The following is a 20,860-nucleotide window of genomic DNA, read 5'->3' as shown; positions in this document are numbered from 1 at the left end:
TAAAAACAGATTCCCACATTTTAGTCATACAATTGAAATATTTAGAGATGAATCACATGATGTTTGGGTTTTGCTACAAAGTATCCAGGAGGTGGCAGTTTGGAAGTATGGGGAGTTATAGAGCAAAAGATTGGCTGGAGCCAGGCGCAGTGGGTCACTTTGGGAGGCCGAGGTGGGGAGATCACAAAGTCAGGAGTTCAAGACTAGCCTGGCCAGCTTGGTGAAACCCCGTCTCTACTAAAAATACAAAAATTAGCCACTCATGGTGGTGCGCACCTGTAGTCCCAGTTACTCGGGAGGCTGAGGCAGGAGAATCACTTGAACCAGGGAGATAGAGGTTGCAGTGAGCCAAGATCATTCAACTGCACTGTAGCCTGGGTGACAGAGCGAGACTCCATCTCAAAAAAAAAAAAAAAAAAAAAAAAAAGATTGGCTGGAAATTGATAATTGTTGAAACTGGGTGATGGCTACTTTTGTATATGTTAGAAATTTTTGACAACAAAAAGGGCTTTTTCCAACCTTTTATTATGAACATTTTCAAATACATAATTTGAAAAGAATCATACAGTGAATACACATGTCCACCACCTAGATTCTACAATGAATATTTTTGCTATATTTGTTTTACCACTTATCTGTCCGTCTAGTTTTTTTATTTTTTCTCCTGAGATGGAATCTCACTCTGTCCCCCAGGCTGGAGTGCAGTGGCTCACTGCAACCTCCACCTCCTGGGCTCAAGCAGTTCTCCTGCCTCAGCCTCCTGAGTAGCTAGGATTACAGGCATGAGCCACCACACCTGGCTAATTTTTGTATTTTTAGTAGAGACAGGGTTTCACCATGTTGGCCAGGCTGGTCTCGAACTCCTGACCTCGTGATCCGCCTGCCTCAGCCTCCCAAAGTGCTGGGATTACAGGTGTGAGCCACTGCGCCCGGCCACGTCCATCTAGTTTTTAAAAAGTTATAAAAAAAACTTTACTATTTTAGGCCCAGTGCAGTGGCTCACGCCTATAATCCCAGCACTTTGGGAAGCTGAGACAGGAGGATGGCTTGAGGCCAGCAGTTTGAGACCAGCCTGGGCAATAAAGTTGGACCCCATCTCTAAAAAAATCAAAAAATAAAAAATATATATATTTAAAATCTTTACATTTTAAATAAAAGGTAGGTCCTATATTGTTTTGATGTTAATTACTCTGGACTGTAGTTTAATTCTTAGAAAGTTTATAAGCTATTTGTGGTAACAAGAAATCTCACTGACTATGCTACATAAGTTAATTCTTTCCTATTTTAAATTATGAAAGTAATATATACTTTTAAAAATTCAAATAACCTAGAAACATGGAGGAAAACCTCCTCCCCATGCCTAGGGCCCATGAGGAGGCATATTAGTCTGTGTGGCCAGGTCCCCAGGAGTTGTGTGACATGGCTGCCCTCACCATTCTCTCATTCATAGGAGGAGTCACAGTTGAAGAGTTAAATTATAGACAGAATAAAAAATATAACTTACCATGCTTCCAACTGCCATCATTACCAAAAAACTGCAGCAGTATTCTCACAAAATCCTTAGCATTAAAACAAATAACAGGACATTTACATTTCAGTGTTTGAAATAGCACGTTCCTAGAAGATGAAAAGAAATTCACTGATTTAAACATTAATTTGGAACTTTCAACCTTGGAAAAATATTATTACTACTCAACTAATAGCTATCACTTAGATAGCACATACACACATTAACTAAAGAATTCCAAGATATTAGTATTATTTATCATCTGCGCTTTACAGATGATGAAAGTGAGACACAGAGAGACGAGGTAAGGTACCCAAGGTCATGCAGCTGTCAAGTGCTTATCCCTGGGTAACACCCCATTACCTGTAGAATAAGACCTACATTCCTGAGCAAAGTACATCTACTCTGGGCTCTTTAGAGCCAGGCCCCAAGATGACTCTCTAGCCCATTCTCCCAGAGCTCCCCTCAAACATTCTACCCTCTCGTTGCACTAAATTCCCTTTCCTCCACCACCAGGCTGTGCCACGTCCTGCTTTGCTCCTGGGCCACTGTATATACTGTATTCTTGACTACAATTCTCTTCCCACAGTTTTCACAAACTGTTCAAGGGCCATCTTCAGGAAGGTATGCCCTAATTCCCCAGGCAGGGGGCTGCTCCCTCTTCTGTATCTCTTCTGTACTCCTGTCTACACATGTAGTACGGTGGGAAGTACACTTGCTGTATTACAATGTACCTTGAACGTTTGTCTCTCCATTATACCATGAGCACTTTGAATATGGGATTCACAATTGTTAAAATTGACTGAATACTTACCATGTGCCAGATACCACGCTGAACACTTCGCAGCATTGTGTGTGAAGTGATTGTTCTGCTGAAACCTCATCACAATCCTACCTGGCATGCACTAGAACCATTTTACAGATGAGAAAACTTAGTCTTGAAGAGGTTAAGCAATTTGGCCAGGGTTAAATGACTAACAAATGGCAATGCTGGGATCTGAGACCATATCTTCCTGCTGCCAGGGCCCAAACGCTTAAGCTACCAAAGCCATCAATCCCTCTTTATAGTAAATGTTCATTAACACATTAATGAGGTTCTTTGGTTAGAGCTGAGGAAGAAAGAAATCGAGAGCCTAATGAGCTTTGCACACTTAGCCAAACTGCAGTTAGATTTTGCTTGGACTTGTTCCACAGAAAGACATTTGTAGGCTTTTTGCACTTTATGTGATTTCACCTTGGTTTCCCTTGAAAAGGCGGCCAGGATGGTAGGGAGGGTAAAGTGCCAATAACAGCTTCAGATCTTGGCTTGGTTGGACCGGTGAGGAGGGTGTCCAAGAGGGAGTAAAGAGCTTATGAAGGAGAAGAACTGAGGCCATGGAGCTCACTTCCCTTTGCTGCTCCTTCATCCTTGAAACTCAAGAGTTCCGTGATGAGGTAATCTACCAACTACTCTATCTTCCGCTAATAAGAGATTAATTGACTTTTATCTTGATAAAACAAACAACAAAAAGAATACCTTGTAAGCTAAATGGCAATTAGCCAGGCGTGGTGGTGCATGCCTGTAGTCCTAAAGTCCTAGCTACTGGGGTGAGGTTGCTGAGGAGGGAGATCACTTGAGCCTGGGAGGTTGAGGCTGCAATGACTCGTGATCACAACCACTGCACTCCAACCTGGGCGACAAAGAGAGACTCTGGCTCTTAAAATAAAACATGTATTTACGCATATGTATATACATGAACACACACACGTATATATTTATATATATATAAAAGCTAGATTTGAGGCTTTCTCATCTGTAAAATGGAGTGAATAAGGTATAACAAACATACAGAGAGAATGTGAAGGTGAAGGGAGAGTGTGTATGTGAAAGGCCTTGCACATGTCATTTAATAAATGTTATTAAACATGTTTTTGTGCAAAAAAGTATGTGTGTTAATTTAAATGTGATTTATTTAAATGTATTTTGAATCTCAAAGATACAATCACAGGATTGGGATTATTATTTCCAATTTACGGTACTTGAGGCAATGTATTAATGTCCTAGAACTTATAAAATTAAGCCTCAACATTCATTCATTCAATGATAATATTGAATAAATATTGATTAAGCACTTGCTTTGTAGCATTGCTCTTAGATATTGGGGATACATTAATGAACACACAACTGAACACAAACGAAAGTCATGTACGTGGGGTTGGCAGTGGGGTACCATCTCATACAGGGTGGTCAAGGAAGGTCTGATAAGGTAATTCTTTTTTTTTTTTTTTTTAAGCTTGGTAATTCTTTTTTTTTTTTAGACAGGGCCCCACTCTGTCATCCAGGTTAGAGTGCAGTAGTGCAATCACAGCTCACTGCAGGCTCAAACTGCTGGACTCAAGTGATCCTCCAACATCAGCCTCTAGAGTAGCTGGAACTATAGGCACATGCTACTGTACCCGGGTAATTTTTAAAATTTTTGTAGAGATGGGGTCTCACTATGTTGCTCAGGCTAGTCTCAAACTCCAGCCTCAAGCCATCTTCCCACCTCAGCCTGAGCCACTGTTCCTAGCCAAGGTAACTTGAGGAAAGACATGAAGGATAAGGTAAACAAAAGCCTAGTTGGTAGAGGAAAGTTCTTTACAGAAAATTTCAGCCACTAAATGTGGAAGAAATGATAGAATTAGAAAAATCACCATCCTACTAGCCGGAATTAAATAAGTGATTTAGATGATCCTAATCAATGGACAAAACCATTAAGGGAAAGTTTGGGGGAGAAGTTTACAAGGAAGGGATTGTGCTGACACCACCAGAACCCACTACTCCCTCTCAGCACCATGAAAACTGGGACAACCCAATTGCATCACTAAGGGAAGTCAGGAGGACACCAATTAAGTCTGAATTTCAGAAAAATCATGAATAATTATTATCTGAAAAAAACTGAATATTTTTTAGGGATGTATTCTTCTAGTATAAGTATGTCCCATGCAATATTTGGGACATACGTATACTAAGAAATTAGTTATTTATCTGAAATTCAAATTTAGTGTCCTATATTTTAATTTGCTAAATCTGGCCATCCAACTGCATCACAGATGGAGTATGCTTATGGCTCCACCTAGGAAGTGCTGCGCAAAACAAGTTGGACCCAAATAATCAAGCATTTAGAGCTACCTCTAGTTTACAGAAAATATGGAGAAGAGGAGACAGAACAAGTTAAAGAACTTCATGATGAGGCAAACAAATGAATCCAGGACACGGGACCTCCTCCAAGATAGGCAGAGGGGCTGAGGGACGCTCCAGATTAGAAAAAACTAGAGACATGGCCACCCAATGCTATGTCCTGATCCCAACAAATTAACTGTAGAAGGACATTTTTGAGACAATCAGGTAGCTTCAAATTTGGACTGGGTACACAACTTGTTAAGTTTAAAAATGACATTGTGGCTCTGAAAAAAAAAAAAAAAAAAAAGCCCATAGTGTTTAGAGTCATGAGAGGGCAAAACAATAGGTTGGGAATTTCTTTAATCCCAGTCCTCTCCCCCCTTCCCCAGGAAAGGGACAGAAGGAAGTAAGGAAAAACCTTTGATAATGTTGGCCTGGGTGGATGTATACACTACTCTGTACCTTTGTTTTTTCATAGTTTACTTTTAGTTTGTTCAGAGAAAAACAAAGGAATGAGGCAGTAAACCATGCAGCTATTTGGGAGAGTGCTGCAGGGAGGGATAGTGGCACCAGGCCCTTGGGTAGAGGCACACACCACATGGTCAGGAACAGCAAGGAGGTGGGAATGCACTGAGAGGCCGGGAGAGAGGAGGGGGTGAGGTTGAAGACAGTGGAGGGGCCAGAGTAAGCAGACCTTGGGGGCGAGGGCCTTCATAGGTCCTGTGGCTTTTCTACACTTGATCTTAGCCAGAAGACCAAGAAGCAGTGATTTGGGGTTTTCCTCAGAGTGAAGCAGGAGCCGTTTGACGGTTTAGGGCAGGGAAGTGATGTGATCTGATTTATGCTTTAACAGGCCAGCTCTGGGTGCTGCACAGAAAACAGACTGAAGGGGCAGGTGGAAGCAGGAGTCCAATGTGGAAATTCTTGTGATCCAGTAGGAACTAACAACTTGCGCCGAGTAACAGCAACACAGTGGATAAGCAGAGGGCAGATTCTCTCTACACTTGAAGGCAGAGCCAGTAGGACTTGCTGAGAGCTTGATATGGTTTGTGGAAAGTAGAGAGAAGTCAGGGATAACCCCAGGACTTTTTGCCCAAGCTCATGGAGGGCTGACACTGACTAAGACAGCCAGGCTACAGGAGGCAGGGTCCAGGGAAGACAGGAGTTCAGTTTGGACATGTTTGCCTAAAATGACCACTAGACGTCCAAGTGGAAAATGTCAACTAAATTCAGAAACATCATCCAGATATTAGGGCTCTGTCCTCACAAGGGCTCTCTGTACACTAGACCTGACCAGTTGTTCTTTAAAGAGAAAATTACATAAAAAGAAAATGAAGGGTTCTGTTGGGAGCTGAATGCTATGTTTGTCACACATCCCCCTTCTCCCCTTCTCCCCAAAAGTTACCTAAAATCACCCAGAGCCCAGTGAGCCTGTATGAAGCACGGAAGGGCTAGTAATGGGGCCCAGCTTCCTCCAGAGCTGCCTTGATCGCCTCTTCCAGGGTGGCTAATTGGCCTTAAATCAGAGGGCTGGGAAGGCAGTGGATACCTCCATTTGAGGCAGAAGCCTAAGTCATGTGGATAACCTAAGCAAAGAAACAGTGAGGAAGAGTACAAGATCCATCCCAGAAAGGGCTTTTCAGAATCCAGAAGGGGTGGCAGGAGCAACCCCGCCTGCTCTAAAATTCTGTGATTCTAAGAGGGCTGGTCCAAAGAGGTGAGACAGGTCTTGCCTCTTTCCTTAGACATGGAGCTTTGAAACTAGTCCCATCCTTGGTGGTATTAAGGACAATTTATTGTTTGCAGGCAGTGATAACTTTGTTTTCCAATGCTGTGAATGAATGAACAAGTATGATAAGGAAAATCATCTGAGACTCTGCCAGTGACAGGGGATTTTCAGGGTCTGGGGGTAATGCTTTTCTCCCTAGCTTCTCATTGTGAAGTTGCTTCAAGTCCTGGAGCAGGCTGCTCCCACAAAAGAACGGAACTCCATTCCGGATACTCTCTGAGAGAGAGAGGGCCAGTATTTGCAGAGATTTCTATCACTTGGATCCATTTTATTTTCATGTGCCCATACAAAACTTCTAAAAGTTTAAACTATTAAAACTGGACCTTGAGAAAGTTTTCATTAGTATAAAGCAGGCATGTAAGTAGGGTGTGAGTCCATGCGTGAAGATTTCTTACCGGGCAAATTGTTGATGTGCCTCCTCTTCTTGGTCCCAGATAGCAGAGTGCTCTACTTGAATGTAGATGCATGGATCATCTGACACAAAGCCCTCCAGAACAGGACCACAGGCCGGGGCATCTGGACAACCATGGCCACCCTCTGCTTGGCGTTTTAGTAACACCACAATTCCTCTAACAGAAGAAACGGGGGTCTGTGGAAACACAACAAAATAAATTAAACCTAGACAATACATCTGTTGTAGAAAGATATACATTTTAAAATTAAGCAGAGAGAAAGAGAAAAGGCCTACAATTAAACTTGTAAATGAATGGCTTTTTAATGACAATCAAGGGCCAAAAGCCAAACCCATGACCTTACGCTCCAAATCTAGTCTCTACCCTGTCCAACATCATAATGGAAGTCTCATCCAGGGCAATATGATAGGAGAAAGGAATAAAACGCAAAGACATCAGAAAGGAAGCATCATACTTTCCCTATTAACACATGGCATGAATGTCTGTGTAGAAAATCTAAAGGAACCTATAAAAAGTGAATCCTGGAGCTAATATGTGAATTTAGCAAGGTTGCAGGACACAAGATCAAAGCACAGAAATTTAATATATTTTTATATTCTAGCAATAAACATGTGAAAATAAAAATTTTTAAAACGACCATTTATAAAACTCTAAAAAATGAAATAAGTATAAATGAACAAAATACATACAGGATATGTATGCTGAAAACTATAAAATGCTGATGAAAGAAATCAGAGAAGACCTAAATAATGAAGACATATAATACTCAAGGATTTAAAAACTCAACATAATAATAAGTTTGTCCTTTATCCCCAAGTTAATCATTAGAACCGAGAAGATCAATAAACCTCAAGTACAAGGAACATGAAGAAAACTACACCAAGAAAAATGCATCAACATCATTTGCTTAAAACCAGTGATAAAAGGGGGGGTGGCGAGAGAACACACTACTAGATAGAAACAAAGATAAGGATGACAGCAGATTTCTTGTGGGAAACAAAGCAACTCAGAAGATGGTACATATATACTTTTTTTTTTTTTTTAAGAGATGGAGTCTTGCTCTGTCGCCCAGGCTGGAGCGCAGTGGCGCAATCTCAGCTCACCACAACCTCCGCCTCCCAGGTTCAAGCAATTCTCCTGCCTCAGCCTCCAGAGTAGCTGGGACTACAGGTGCACACCGCCACGCCCAGCTAAATTTTTTTGTATTTTAGTAGAGATAGGGTTTCACTGTGTTGCCCAGGCTGGTCTCGAACTCCTGAGCTCAGGCAATCTGCCCACCTTGCTCTCCCAAAGTGCTAGGATTACAGGCGTGAGCCACCACACCCAGCCAACAGTTGAGTAATGTTATGAAACTACTGGAAGAAAATAAACTATCAACTTACATTCTTTAACCAGCAAAATGCCTTTAAAAAAATGAAAGGTAAAGCAAAACTTGCATACTACACTGAAAACTATAAAACATTCCTACAGGAAATTAAAGTTTTAAATAAATGGAGATACCCCATGTTTATGGATCAGAAAACTCAATACTATTATATTAAGATGGCAAGACTCACAAAATTAATCTACAGATTTAACACAATTTATATCAAAATTCCAGTTGGATTTTTGCATAAATTGACAAACTGATCCTAAAACTGACAAGCAAAGGAAGCACAATACCCAAAAGAATCTTGAAAAAGACAAAGTTGAAGGACTCACTCTTCTTGATTTCAAGACTTACTACAAAGCACCAATAATCAGAGAGAATTAGGAGATCATGGCAGATGGGAGGCAGGACTAGATTGCAGCTCCCACTGGGACGGACGGAGCAGAGTGTGGAGGCTTGCATCGTGAACTTTTGCTCTAGAATGACCACAAGAATAAATCAGGGAAGCAGAGAGAACCCACAGATCCTCTGAAGGAAGCAGATTGCTCCTGCTCCCAGGAGACACCCCAAATACTGTGTTGGTATCCACGGCCGAGAGACCCACAGACGGTTCACATCACAGGACTCTGTGCAGACAAGCCCCAGGACAGCCTGGAGCCTGGTTGACTTGCTGGGTGGCTAGATCCAGAAGACAGATAATAATCATTACAGCTCAGCTCTCAGGAAGCCACATCCCTAGGAAAATGGCGAGAGGACTACATCAAGGGAACGCCCCATGGGATAAAAGAATCTGAACAACAGCCTTGAGTCCTAGACCTTCCCTCTGACAGAGCCTACCCAAATGAGAAGGAACCAGAAAACCAACTCTGGTAATATGACAAAACAAGGTTCTGTAGCACGCCCAAAAAATCATACTAGCTCACCAGCAATGGATCCAAACCAAGAAGAAATCCCTGATTTACCTGAAAAAGAATTCATAAAATTAGGTATTAAGTTTATCAGGGAGGCACCAGAGAAAGGCAAAGCCCAGTTTAAGGAAGTCAAAAAAATGATACAAGAAATGAGGGGAAGCCGGGCGCTGTGGCTTACGCCTGTAATCCCAACACTTTGGGAGGCCAAGGCAGGCGGATCACGAGGTCAGGAGATCGAGACCATCCTGGCTAACACGGTGAAACTCCATCTCTACTAAAAATACAAAAAATTAGCCGGGCGTGGTGGCACATGCCTGTAGTCCCAGCTACTTGGGAGGCTGAGGCAGGAGAATCGCCTGAACCCAGGAGGTGGAGGAGGTTACAGTGAGCCCAGATCATGCCACTGCACTCCAGCCTGGGTGACAAAGTGAGACTCTGTCCCCCTCACCACTCAAAAAAAAAAAAAAAAAAAGAAATGAGGGGAGAAATTTTCAATGAAATAAATATAGATAGCATATATAAAAAAAACAGTCAAAACTTCAGGCAACAATAGACGCACTTATAGAAATGCAAAATGCTCTGGAAAATCTCAGCATTAGAATCAAACAAGCAGAAGAAAGAACTTCAGAGCTCAAAGACAAGGTTTTCGAATTAACCCAATCCAACAAAGATAAAGAAAAAAGAACAAGAAAACATGAACAAAGCCTCCAAGAAGTCTCAGATTATGTTAAACAACCAAACCTAAGAATAATTGGCGTTCCTGAGGAAGAAGAGAAATCTAAAAGTCTGGAAAACATATTTGGGGGAATAATCAAGGAAAACTTCCCTGGCCTTGCTAGAGACCTAGACATCCAAATACAAGAAGCTCAAAGAACACCTGGGAAATTCATTGCAAAAAGATCATTGCCTAGACACACTGTCATCAGGTTATCTAAAGTTAAGACAAAGGAAAGAATCTTAAGAGCTATGAGGCAAAAGCACCAGGTAACCTATAAAGGAAAACCTATCAGATTAACAGCAGAAACCCTCCAAGCTAGAAGGGACTGGGGCCCTATCTTCAGCCTCCTTAAGGCAATTGTATCCAGCGAAACTAAGCTTCATAAATGAAGGAAGGCTACAGTCCTTTTCAGACAAACAAATGCTGAGAGAATTCACCACTACCAAGCCAGCACTACAACAACTGTTAAAAGGAGTTCTAAACCTTGAAACAAATCCTGGAAACACATCAAAACAGAATCTCTTTAAAGCATACATTTCACAGGCCCTATAAAGCAAAAATACAACTAAAAAAAAAGAAAACAAAAAAAAAACAACATATATAGGCAACAAATAGTACGATGAATGGAATGGTACCTCACATCTCAATACTAACGTTGAATGTAAATGGCCTAAATGCTCCACTTAAAAGATACAGAATTGCAGAATGGATAAGAATTCACCAACCAACCATCTGCTGCCTTCAAGAGACTCACCTAACACATAAGGACTCACATAAACTTAAGGTAAGGGTGGAAAAAGACATTCCATGCAAAGGGAGACCAAAAGCAAGTAAGAGTAGCTATTGTTATATCAGACAAACAAACTTTAAAGCAACAGCAGTTAAAAAAGACAAAGAGGAGGCCAGACTCATGCCTGTAATCCCAGCACTTTGGGAGGCCCACACGGGCAGATCACTTGAGGTCGGGAGTTCAAGACCAGCCTGGCCAACATGATGAAACCCCATCTCTACTAAAAATACAAAAATTAGCCAGGTGTGGTGGCTTGCTCCTATAGTCCCAGCTACTTGGGAGGCTGAGACAGGAGAATTGCTTGAACCTGGGAGGCAGAGGTTGCAGTGAGCCAAGATTGTACCACTGCACTCCAGCCTGGATGACACAGCAAGACTCTGTCTCAAAAAAAAAAAAAAAAAAAAGACAAACAGTAAGATGATATAATAACAAAAGGCCTTGTCCAACAGGAAAATATCACAATCCTAAATATATATGCACCTAACACTGGAGCGCCCAAATTTCTAAAACAATTAATAGACCTAAGAAACGAGATAGACAGCAACACAGTAATAATGAGGGACTTCAGTACTCCACTGACAGCACCAGACAGGTCATCACGACAGAAAGCCAACAAAGAAACAATGGATTTAAACTGTACCCTGGAACAAATGGACTTAACAGATATTTACAGAGCATGCTACTCAACAACTACAGAATATACATTCTATTCATCAGTGCATGGAAGTTTCTCCAAGATAGACCATATGATAGGCCACAAAATGAGCCTCAATAAACTTAAGAAAATTGAACTTATATCAAGCACTCTCTCAGACCACAGTGGAATAAAACTGTAAATCAACTCCAAAAGGAACCTTCAAAACCATACAAATGTGTACGGAATTGGTGGGTTCTTGGTCTCACTGACTTCAAGAATGAAGCCACGGACCCTCGCGGTGAGTGTTACAGTTCTAAAGGCGGTGTGTCTGGAGTTTGTCCTTTTGATGTTCGAATGTGTTCGGAGTTTCTTCCTTCTGGTGAGTTCGTGGTCTCGCTGGCTCAGGAGTGAAGCTGCAGACCTTCGCAGTGAGTGTTACAGCTCTTAAGGCGGCACATCTAGAGTTGTTCGTTCCTCCCGGTGGGCTCGTGGTCTCGCTGGCTTCAGGAGTGAAGCTGCAGACCTTTGCGGTGAGTGTTACAGCTCATAAAAGCAGTGTGGACCCAAAGAGTAAGCAGTAGCAAGATTTATTGCAAAGAGCGAAAGAACAAAGCTTCCACAGTGTAGAAGGGGACCTGAGCGGGTTGCCACTGCTGGCTCAGGCAGCCTGCTTTTATTCTCTTCTCTGGCCCCACCCACGTCCTGCTGATTGGTAGAGCCGAGTGGTCTGTTTTGACAGGGCGCTGATTGGTGCGTTTACCATCCCTGAGCTAGACGCAAAGGTTCTCCACGTCCGCATCAGATCAGTTAGATACAGAGTATCGACACAAAGGTTCTCCTAAGGCCCCACCAGAGCAGCCAGACACAGAGTGTCGATTGGTGCATCCACAAACCTCGAGCTAGACACAGGGTACTGATTGGTGTGTTTGCAAACCTTGAGCTAGATACAGAGTGCCGATTGGTGTATTTACAATCCTTGAGCTAGACATAAAGGTTCTCCAAGGCCCCACCAGAGCAGCTAGATACAGAGTGTCGATTGGTGCATTCACAGACCCTGAGCTAGACACAGGGTGCTGATTGGTGTATTTACAATCCCTGAGCTAGACATAAAGGTTCTCCATATCTCCACCAGACTCAGGAGCCCAGCTGGCTTCACCCAGTGGATCCTGCACCGGGGCTGCAGGTGGAGCTGCCTGCCAGTCCCGTGCCATGCACTCGCACTCCTCAGCCCTTGGGTGGTCAATGGGACTGGGCGCCATGGAGCAGGGGGTGACGCTCGTCGGGGAGGCTCGGGCTGCACAGGAGCCCATGGAGGGGGGATTGGTTCAGGCATGGCGGGCTGCAGGTCCCAAGCCCTGCCCAGTGGGAAGGCAGCTAAGGCCCAGTGAGAAATCGAGTGCAGCGCCGGTGGACTGGCACTGCTGGGGGACCCAGTACACCCTCCTCAGCCGCTGGCCTGGGTGCTAAGCCCCTCATTGCCCAGGGCCGGCAGGGCCTGCCAGCTGCTCCGAGTGAGGGGCCCGCCAAGCCTACGCCCACCAGGAACTCCAGCTGGCCCGCAAGCACCGCGTGCAGCCCCGGTTCCCACTCATGCCTCTCCCTCCACACCTCCCTGCAAGCTGAGGGAGCCAGTTCCCACCTTGGCCAGCCCAGAAAGGGGCTCCCATAGTGCAGTGGTAGGCTGAAGGGCTCCTCAAGTGCCACCAAAGTGGGAGCCCAGGCAGAGGAGGCGCCAAGAGCAAGCGAGGGCTGTGAGGACTGCTAGCACACTGTCACCTCTCACAAATACATGGAAATTAAATAAACTGCTCCTGAATGATCATTGGCTCAAAAATGAAATCAAGATGGAAATTAAACAATTCTTCAAACTGGGCTGGGTGCGGTGGCTCATGCCTGTAATCCCAGCACTTTGGGAGGCTGAAGCAGGTGGATCACGAGGTCAGGAGATAGAGACCAGCCTGGCCAACATGGTGAAATCCCATCTCTACTAAAAATACAAAAATTAGCCAGGTGTGGTGGCTTGCTCCTATAGTCCCAGCTACTTGGGAGGCTGAAACAGGAGAATTGCTTGAACCTGGGAGGCAGAGGTTGCAGTGAGCCAAGATTGTACCACTGCACTCCAGCCTGGGTGGCACAGCAAGACTCTGTCTAAAAAAAAAAAAAAAAAAAAAAAAAAAATTCTTCAAACTGAACAATAGTGACACAACCTATCAAAACCTCTGGGGTACAGCAAAGGCGGTACTAAGAGGAAAGTTCATAGCCCTAAACATCTACATCAGAAAGTCTGAAAGAGCACAATCTAAGGTCACACCTCAAGGAACTAGAGAAACAAGAACAAACCAAACCCAAACCCAGCAGAAGAAAGAAAATGACCACGATCAGAGCAGAACTCAATGATATTGAAACAAACAAACAAACAAAATACAAAAGATAAATAAAGCAAATGCCAGGCAGAGTGGCTCATGCCTGTAATCCCAGTCCTTTGGGCGGCAGACGAGGGTGGATCACCTGAGGTCAGGAGTTCGAGACCAGTCTGACCAATATGGTGAAACCCCATCTCTACTAAATACAAAACATTAGCCAGGTATGGTGGCGCATGCCTGTAATCCCAGCTACTTGGGAGGCTGAGACAGGAGAATCACTTGAACCCGGGAGGCGGAGGTTGCAGTGAGCTGAGATTGCACCATTACACTCCAGCCTGGGCAACAAGAGCAAAACTCTATCACAAAAAAAAAAAAAAAAAAAAGATAAATGAAACAAAAAGCTGGTTCTTTGAAAAGATAAATAAAATTGATATACCATTACCAAGATTAACCAAGAAAAGAAGAGAAAAAATCCAAATAAGCTCAATTAGAAGCAAAATGGGAGATATAACAACTGACACCACAAAAATGCAAAAGATCACTCAAGGCTACTATGAACAACTTTACACACACAAACTCGAAAACCTAGAGGATATGGATAAATTCCTGGAAAGATACAACCTTTCTAGTTTAAATCAGGAAGAATTAGATGTCCTGAACTAACCAATAACAAGCAGTGAGATTGAAATGGTAACAAAAAAATTACCAACAAAAAAAGTCCAGGACCAGACAGATTCACAGCAGAATTCTACCAGACATTCAAAGAAGAATCAGTACTGATCCTATTGACACTATTCCACAAGATAGAGAAAGAGGGAATCCTCACTAAATCATTCTATGAAGTCAGTATCACCCTAATACCAATACCAGGAAAGGATACCACCAAAAGAGAAAAGTACAGACCAATATCCCTGATGAACATAAATGCAAAAGTCCTTAACAAAATACTAGCTAACCAAATCCAACAACACATCAAAAAGATAATCCACCATGATCAAGTGGGTTTCATACCAGGGATGCAGGGTTGGTCTAACATATGCAAGTCAATAAATGTGATACACCACATAAACAGAATTTAAAACAAAAATTACATGATCACCTCAATAGATGCAGAAAAAGCATTCAACAAAATCCAGCATTGCTTTATTATTAAAACTCTCAGCACAACTGGCATACAAGGGACATACCTTAATGTAATAAAGCCATCTATTATAAACCCACAGCCAACATAATACTGAATGGAGAAAAGTTGAAAGCACTCACCCTGAGAACTGGAACAAGACAAGGATGCCCACTCTCACAACTTCCTTTCAATATAGTATTGAAAGTCCTAGCCAGAGCAATCAGACAAAAGAAAGAAATAAAAAGCATCCGAATCGATAAAGAGGAAGTCAACTGTCACTATTTGCTGATTATATGATTGTTTGCCTAGAAAACCCTAAAGATTCCTCCAGAAAGCTCCTAGAACTGATGGAAGAATTCAGCCAAGTTTCTGGATACAAAATTAAGGTATACAAATCAGTAGCTCTTCTATACACTAACAGTGACTAAGCTGAGAATCAAATCAAGAACTCAACCCCTTTTACAATAGCTGCAAAAAAATAAAATACTTAAGAATATACCTAACCACGGAGGTGAAAGACCTCTGCGTGGAAAACTCCAAAACACTGCTGAAAGAAATCACAGATGACACAAACAAATGGAAGCACATCCCATGCTCATGTTAGGGTAGAATCAATATTGTGAAAATGACCATACTGCCAAAAGCAATCTACAAATTCAGTGCAATTCCCGTCAAAATACCACCATCATTCTTCACAGAACTATAAAAAACAATCCTAGGCCAGGCACAGTGGCTGACACCTGTAATCCCAAAACTTTGGGAGGCCAGGGCGGGTGGATCACAAGGTCAGGAGTTCGAGACCAGCCTGGTCAATATGGTGAAACCTCGTCTCTACTAAAAATACAAAAATTAGCTGGGTGTGGTGGCACACACCTGTAGTCCCAGCTACTTTGGAGGCTGAGGCAGAAGAATCACTTGAACCCAGGAGGCAGAGGTTGCAGTGAGCTGAGATTGCGCCACTGCACTCCAGCTTGGGTGACAGAGTGAGACTCAGTCTCAAAAAAAAAAAAAAAAAATCCTAAAATTCATATGGAACAACAACAAAAAATCCGACATAGCCAAAGCAAGACTAGGGAAAAAGAGCAAATATAGAGGTATCACAGTACCTGATTTCAAACTATACTATAAGGCCACTGTTACCAAAACAGCATGGTACTGGTATAAAAATAGGCACACAGACCAATTGAACCAAATAGAGAACCCAGAAATAAACCCAAATACTTACAGCCAACTGATCTTTGACAAAGCAAACAAATACATAAAGTGGGGAAAGGACACCCTATTCAACAAATGGTGCTGAGATAATTGGCAAGCCACATGTAAAATGAAACTGGATCCTCATCTCTCACCTTATACAAACATCAGCTCAAGATGGATCAAGGACTTAAATTTAATACCTGAAACTATAAAAATTCTAGAAGACAACATTGGAAAAACCCTTCCAGAAATTGGCTTAGGCAAGGATTTCATGACCAAGAACCCAAAAGCAAATGTAATAAAAACAAAGATAAATAGCTGCGACTTAATTAAACTAAAAAGCTTTTGCATAGCAAAGGGAATAGTCAGCAGACTAAACAGACAACCTACAGGGTGGGAGAAAATTTTCACAATCCATACATCTGACAAAGGACTAATATCCAGAATCTACAATGAACTCAAACAAATTAGCAAGAAAAAAACAAACAATCCCATCAAAAAGTGGGCTAAAGACATGAATAGACAATTCTCCAAAGAAGATATACAACTGGCCAACGAATATATGAAAAAATGCTCACCATCACTAATGATCATGGAAATGGAAATCAAAACCACAATGCAATACCATCTTACTCCTGCAAGAATGGCCACAATCAAAAAGTCCAAAAATAATAGATATTGGCATGGACGCAGTGAACAGGGAACACTTCTATACTTCTGGTGGGAATGTAAACTAGTACAATCACTACGGCAAACAGTGTGGAAATTCCTTAAAGAACTAAAAGTAGAATTACCTTTTGATCCAGCAATCCCACTACTGGGTATCTACCCAGAGGAAAAGAAGTCATTATACGAAAAGGATACTTGCACATGCATGGTTATAGCAGCACAATGGGCAATTGCAAAAACGTGGAACCAACCCAAATGCCCATCAATCAAGGAGTGAATAAAGAAACTATGGTATATACATATGATGGAATACTACTCAGCCATAAAAGTGAATGAATTAATGGCATTCACAGTGACCTGGATGAGATTGGAGACTACTATTCTAAGTGAAGTAACTCAGGAATGGAAAGCCAAACATTGTATATTCTTACTTATAAATGGGAGCTAAGCTATGAGGATACAAAGGCATAAGAATGACACAATGGACTGTGGGGACTCAGGAGGAAAGGGTGGGAAGGGGGTGAGGGATAAAATACTACAAATTGTGTGCAGTGCATACTACTTGGATGATGGGTTCAGGAAAGTAGAGGAAAGGAAAGGAAAGGAAAAGGAAAAGGAAAATGAAAAGGAAAGGTTTTTAAAAAAATCAATAGAGATCAAATTAAAAAATGTGCTTCGAAAGACACCCTCAATAAATTTTTTTAAAAAGATGACAGAAATTGGGAGAAGTATAAATAATATATCTTATAAGAGACTTGTATCAGAATATATAAAGAATGCTAACAGATCCAGAATAAAACACAAATAACCCAATTTTAAAATGGGCAAAAAATTTGAACAGACATTTCATCAAAGAAGATATATGAATGGCCAATAAGCACATGAAAAGATGCTCAACGTCACTAGATAATAGAGAAATACAATTTAAAACCACTATGAAATACCACTTCACAATCACTGGAATGGCTAAAATAAAAAAACAGACAACAACATGTGTTGACAAGGAGGTGGAGAATTTGAAACCCTAGTACACTGCTGGTGGAAGGTAAAATGGTACACCCACTCTGGAAAACAGTTTTACAGTTTCCTAAGAAACTGATGGGAGCTATACATTGTCAATCACTTACCACTGGAGGGGAGGAAAAGCCTTAAAATCTTGTTTCTAGCTCTCCTATCAAAATCAGACACTAAGAAAATGGGCTTCTTTTATGGTGTCAAGACAGCAAACAAAAACATCACTGTTTACTAACCTGGTCAGCTCCTAGCTGGGTGGAACCATCAGTATACATCACAGTTACCACCAGGGCTGCTGCCTGTTTGAGCATTTCAATCAGCTGGCTTTTTGCCCAATCATCCAAATGCCTAATATCACAAAAATGTTTTTTCAATGCTCCTGAGTTCCCAGAATTTAGGTAGGCTTCAGCCTCATCAGTATCTTCTTCCAATGCCATTTGTTTACTTGTTTTCGCTGATGAATTATTATATGTAATATGTTTTCTTTTAAGATTAATGCTTCCTTTATTTTCATCATTTATATTCTCCGTTAGGAAATGCTTTCTTTTATGCCCCTTTTTCTGTAGAACTGAAGCCTCTTGATTATACTGTGGAATTAAACAACTTGAAAGAGTCAATAAGCTGATACTCTTCTGTTTTTGGTCAGCAGACAGCTGATCTGTGAGCCTGACACTGAAGGACTGAGGAGAGGGCTTGGCGGAACCTCTTGATGTCTGACTTCTTAAAGATTTAAGATCCTACAGAAAAATGGAAAATATTTCATTAGAATATGGACTCATAAGACAGATCTATAAACCAAACGAATTTCTGGTAAAAACTTGTCTAAGGTAATACGGAGACACAATCTTCATACTATCTATGATCAAATCTTCTAAGGAAACCATATAGTGTCTTCTAGAGCAGTGATTTTTCTCAACCAAGGTAGGCATGTATATCTGGATCAAGAGCTCAAAAGCTAGCCAGGCCTGGTGGCTCACGCCTGTAATCCCAGCACTTTGGGAGGCCGAGGTGGGTGGATCACTTGAGGTCAGGAATTTGAGATGAGTCTGGCCAACATGGTGAAACTTCATCTCTACTAAAAATACAAAAATTAGCTGGGCATGGTGGTGGGTGCCTGTAATTCCAGCTACTCGGGAGGCTGAGGCAGGAGAATCACTTGAATCCAGGAGGTGGAGGCTGAAGTGAGCTGGGATTGCACCATTGCACTCCAGCTTGGGTGACAAGAGCGAAACTCTGTCTCAAAAAAGAAGCTCAAAAGCCTCCAACTGGCCCCTGTTCTGGGAATCAATGCATGTAATGAGACATGTCATGGATAGGAGTATGTTGCATACGTGCATAAGAGAGAAGATTAATAATTTACAACTTCCAAGTAAAAGCCATTTATAGAGAAAATGAAATCACCAAAACTATTTAATAATATGTTAATCTATCTACTAAAAAAATGTTTTTGGGCCAGGGGCAGTGGCTCACACCTGTAATCCCAATACTTTGGGAGGCTGAGGCTGGTGGATCACGGGGTCAAGAGTTCAAGACCATCCTGGCCAACATGGAGAAACCTCATCTCTACTAAGAATACAAAAGTTAGCTGGGCATGGTGGAGCACGCCTGTAATCCCAGCTACTCAGGGGGCTGAGGCAAGAGAATCACTTGAACCCGGAAGGCGGAGGTTGCAGTGAGCTGAGATCATGCCATTGCACTCCAGCTTGAGCGACAGAGCAAGACTCTGTCTCAGAAAAAAAAAAAAAAATTAAACCCAGCTCAATAGCAGTTCTCTACCTGTCTCATTCCATCAATGTGCAATATACATTCATAGATCCACAAACTAATCAAGGTGGGGAAAGCAATCCTATCCATTTCATCATAGGACTTATTTACGATAACACTTTATTTTTAAGGTTTCTTTCTTTTCCTTTTTTTTTTTTTTTTTTGAGACAGGGTCTTGCTCTGTTGCCCAGGCTGAAGTGCAGTGGCACAATCTCAGCTCACTGCAACCTCCATGTCCCCGGCTCAAGTGATCCTCCCACCTCAGCCTCCCATGTAGCTGTGACTACAGGGGTTCACCACCACACCCAGCGAATTTTTCTATTTTTAGTAGAGATGGGGTTTCACCATGTTCCCCAGGCGGGTCTTAAACTCCTAGACTCGCAATCTGCCCGCCTTGGCCTCCCAAAGTGTTGGGATTACAGGTATGAGCCAACATACCCAGCCAAGGCTTATTTTCAAATTTACTTTATATATATATAGATATAGATATATATATATATGGCTTTGAATAACTATATTAATATTACCTTTAAAATAATTTTGAAAGAAAATGTTTTAACACTTGGTCACATGTTATGAGAATTTTAAATTTATACTTGTATTTTTATTGCAGAGAAATATATGGTTTCCAAGAGTAGGCTTTCAAGCATAAAATTACATTAAAAATTCCATGGAGGAGTAAACAAGAAAAGGAATTCAAGGAGAAAAAGAAAAATATAAAATTTCAAACTGTTGAAGATCTTGCTCTGTCTTTTTTAAGGGGATGACTGTGAGCGGGGCACAGTGGCTCACACCTGTAATCCTGGCACTTTGGGAGGCTGTGGCAGGAGGACTGCTTGAGATCAGGAGTTCAAGACCAGTCTGGGCAAAATAGCAAAACCCTGTCTTTTTACAAATAATACAAAAATTAGCTGGGCGTGGTGTCATGTGCCTACAGTCCCAGCTACTCAGGAGGCTGAGGTGGGAGGATCACCTGAGCCCAGGAGGTCAAGGCTACAGTGAGCCGTGGTCATACCACACTGCACTTCAGCCTGTGCAACAGAGTGAGAAAGTCGCAAAATAATAATAATAACAACAACAACAACAATAATAAAAAGAGGCTGGGCACGGTGGCTCACGCCTGTAATCCCAACACTTTGGGAGGCCCAGGCAGGTGGATCACGAGGTCAGGAGTTCAAGATCAGCCTGGCCAATATGGTGAAACCCTGTCTCTACTAAAAATACAAAAATTAGCTGGGCATGGTGGCATGCACCTGTAACCCCAGCTGCTTGGGAGGCTGAGGCAGGAGAATCGCTTAAACCCAGGAGACGCAGGTTGCAGTGAGCCGAGATCACGCCACTGCACTCCCACCTTGGTGACAGAGTGAGATTCCATCTCAAAAAACAATAAATAATAAATAAATAAATAAATAAATAAAATAGGCCAGGCACAGTGGCTTATGCCTGTAATCCCA

The 20,860-nt window shown here is 42.1% G+C and overlaps 1 protein-coding gene across 1 annotated transcript in view; it reads right to left on the bottom strand.

Moving 5' to 3' along the window:
• POLN (DNA polymerase nu) overlaps positions 1 to 20,860 on the bottom strand; it is a 170,014-nt gene that overhangs the window by 118,387 nt on the left and 30,767 nt on the right. The window contains exons 4-6 of the mRNA XM_032135450.2: positions 17,879 to 18,379; positions 6,834 to 7,027; positions 1,505 to 1,617 (exon numbers count right to left, since the gene is read on the bottom strand). Coding sequence (XP_031991341.1) covers positions 1,505 to 1,617; positions 6,834 to 7,027; positions 17,879 to 18,379 — 808 coding nt within the window. The remainder of the gene's footprint in view (positions 1 to 1,504; positions 1,618 to 6,833; positions 7,028 to 17,878; positions 18,380 to 20,860) is intronic.

This window comes from Hylobates moloch, unplaced genomic scaffold (assembly GCF_009828535.3).
Source record: "Hylobates moloch isolate HMO894 unplaced genomic scaffold, HMol_V3 SCAFFOLD_17, whole genome shotgun sequence".
Lineage (NCBI taxonomy): Eukaryota > Metazoa > Chordata > Mammalia > Primates > Hylobatidae > Hylobates > Hylobates moloch.
Note: the sequence above shows the minus strand (reverse complement) of the source record. Positions and strands in the feature narration are given on the sequence as shown.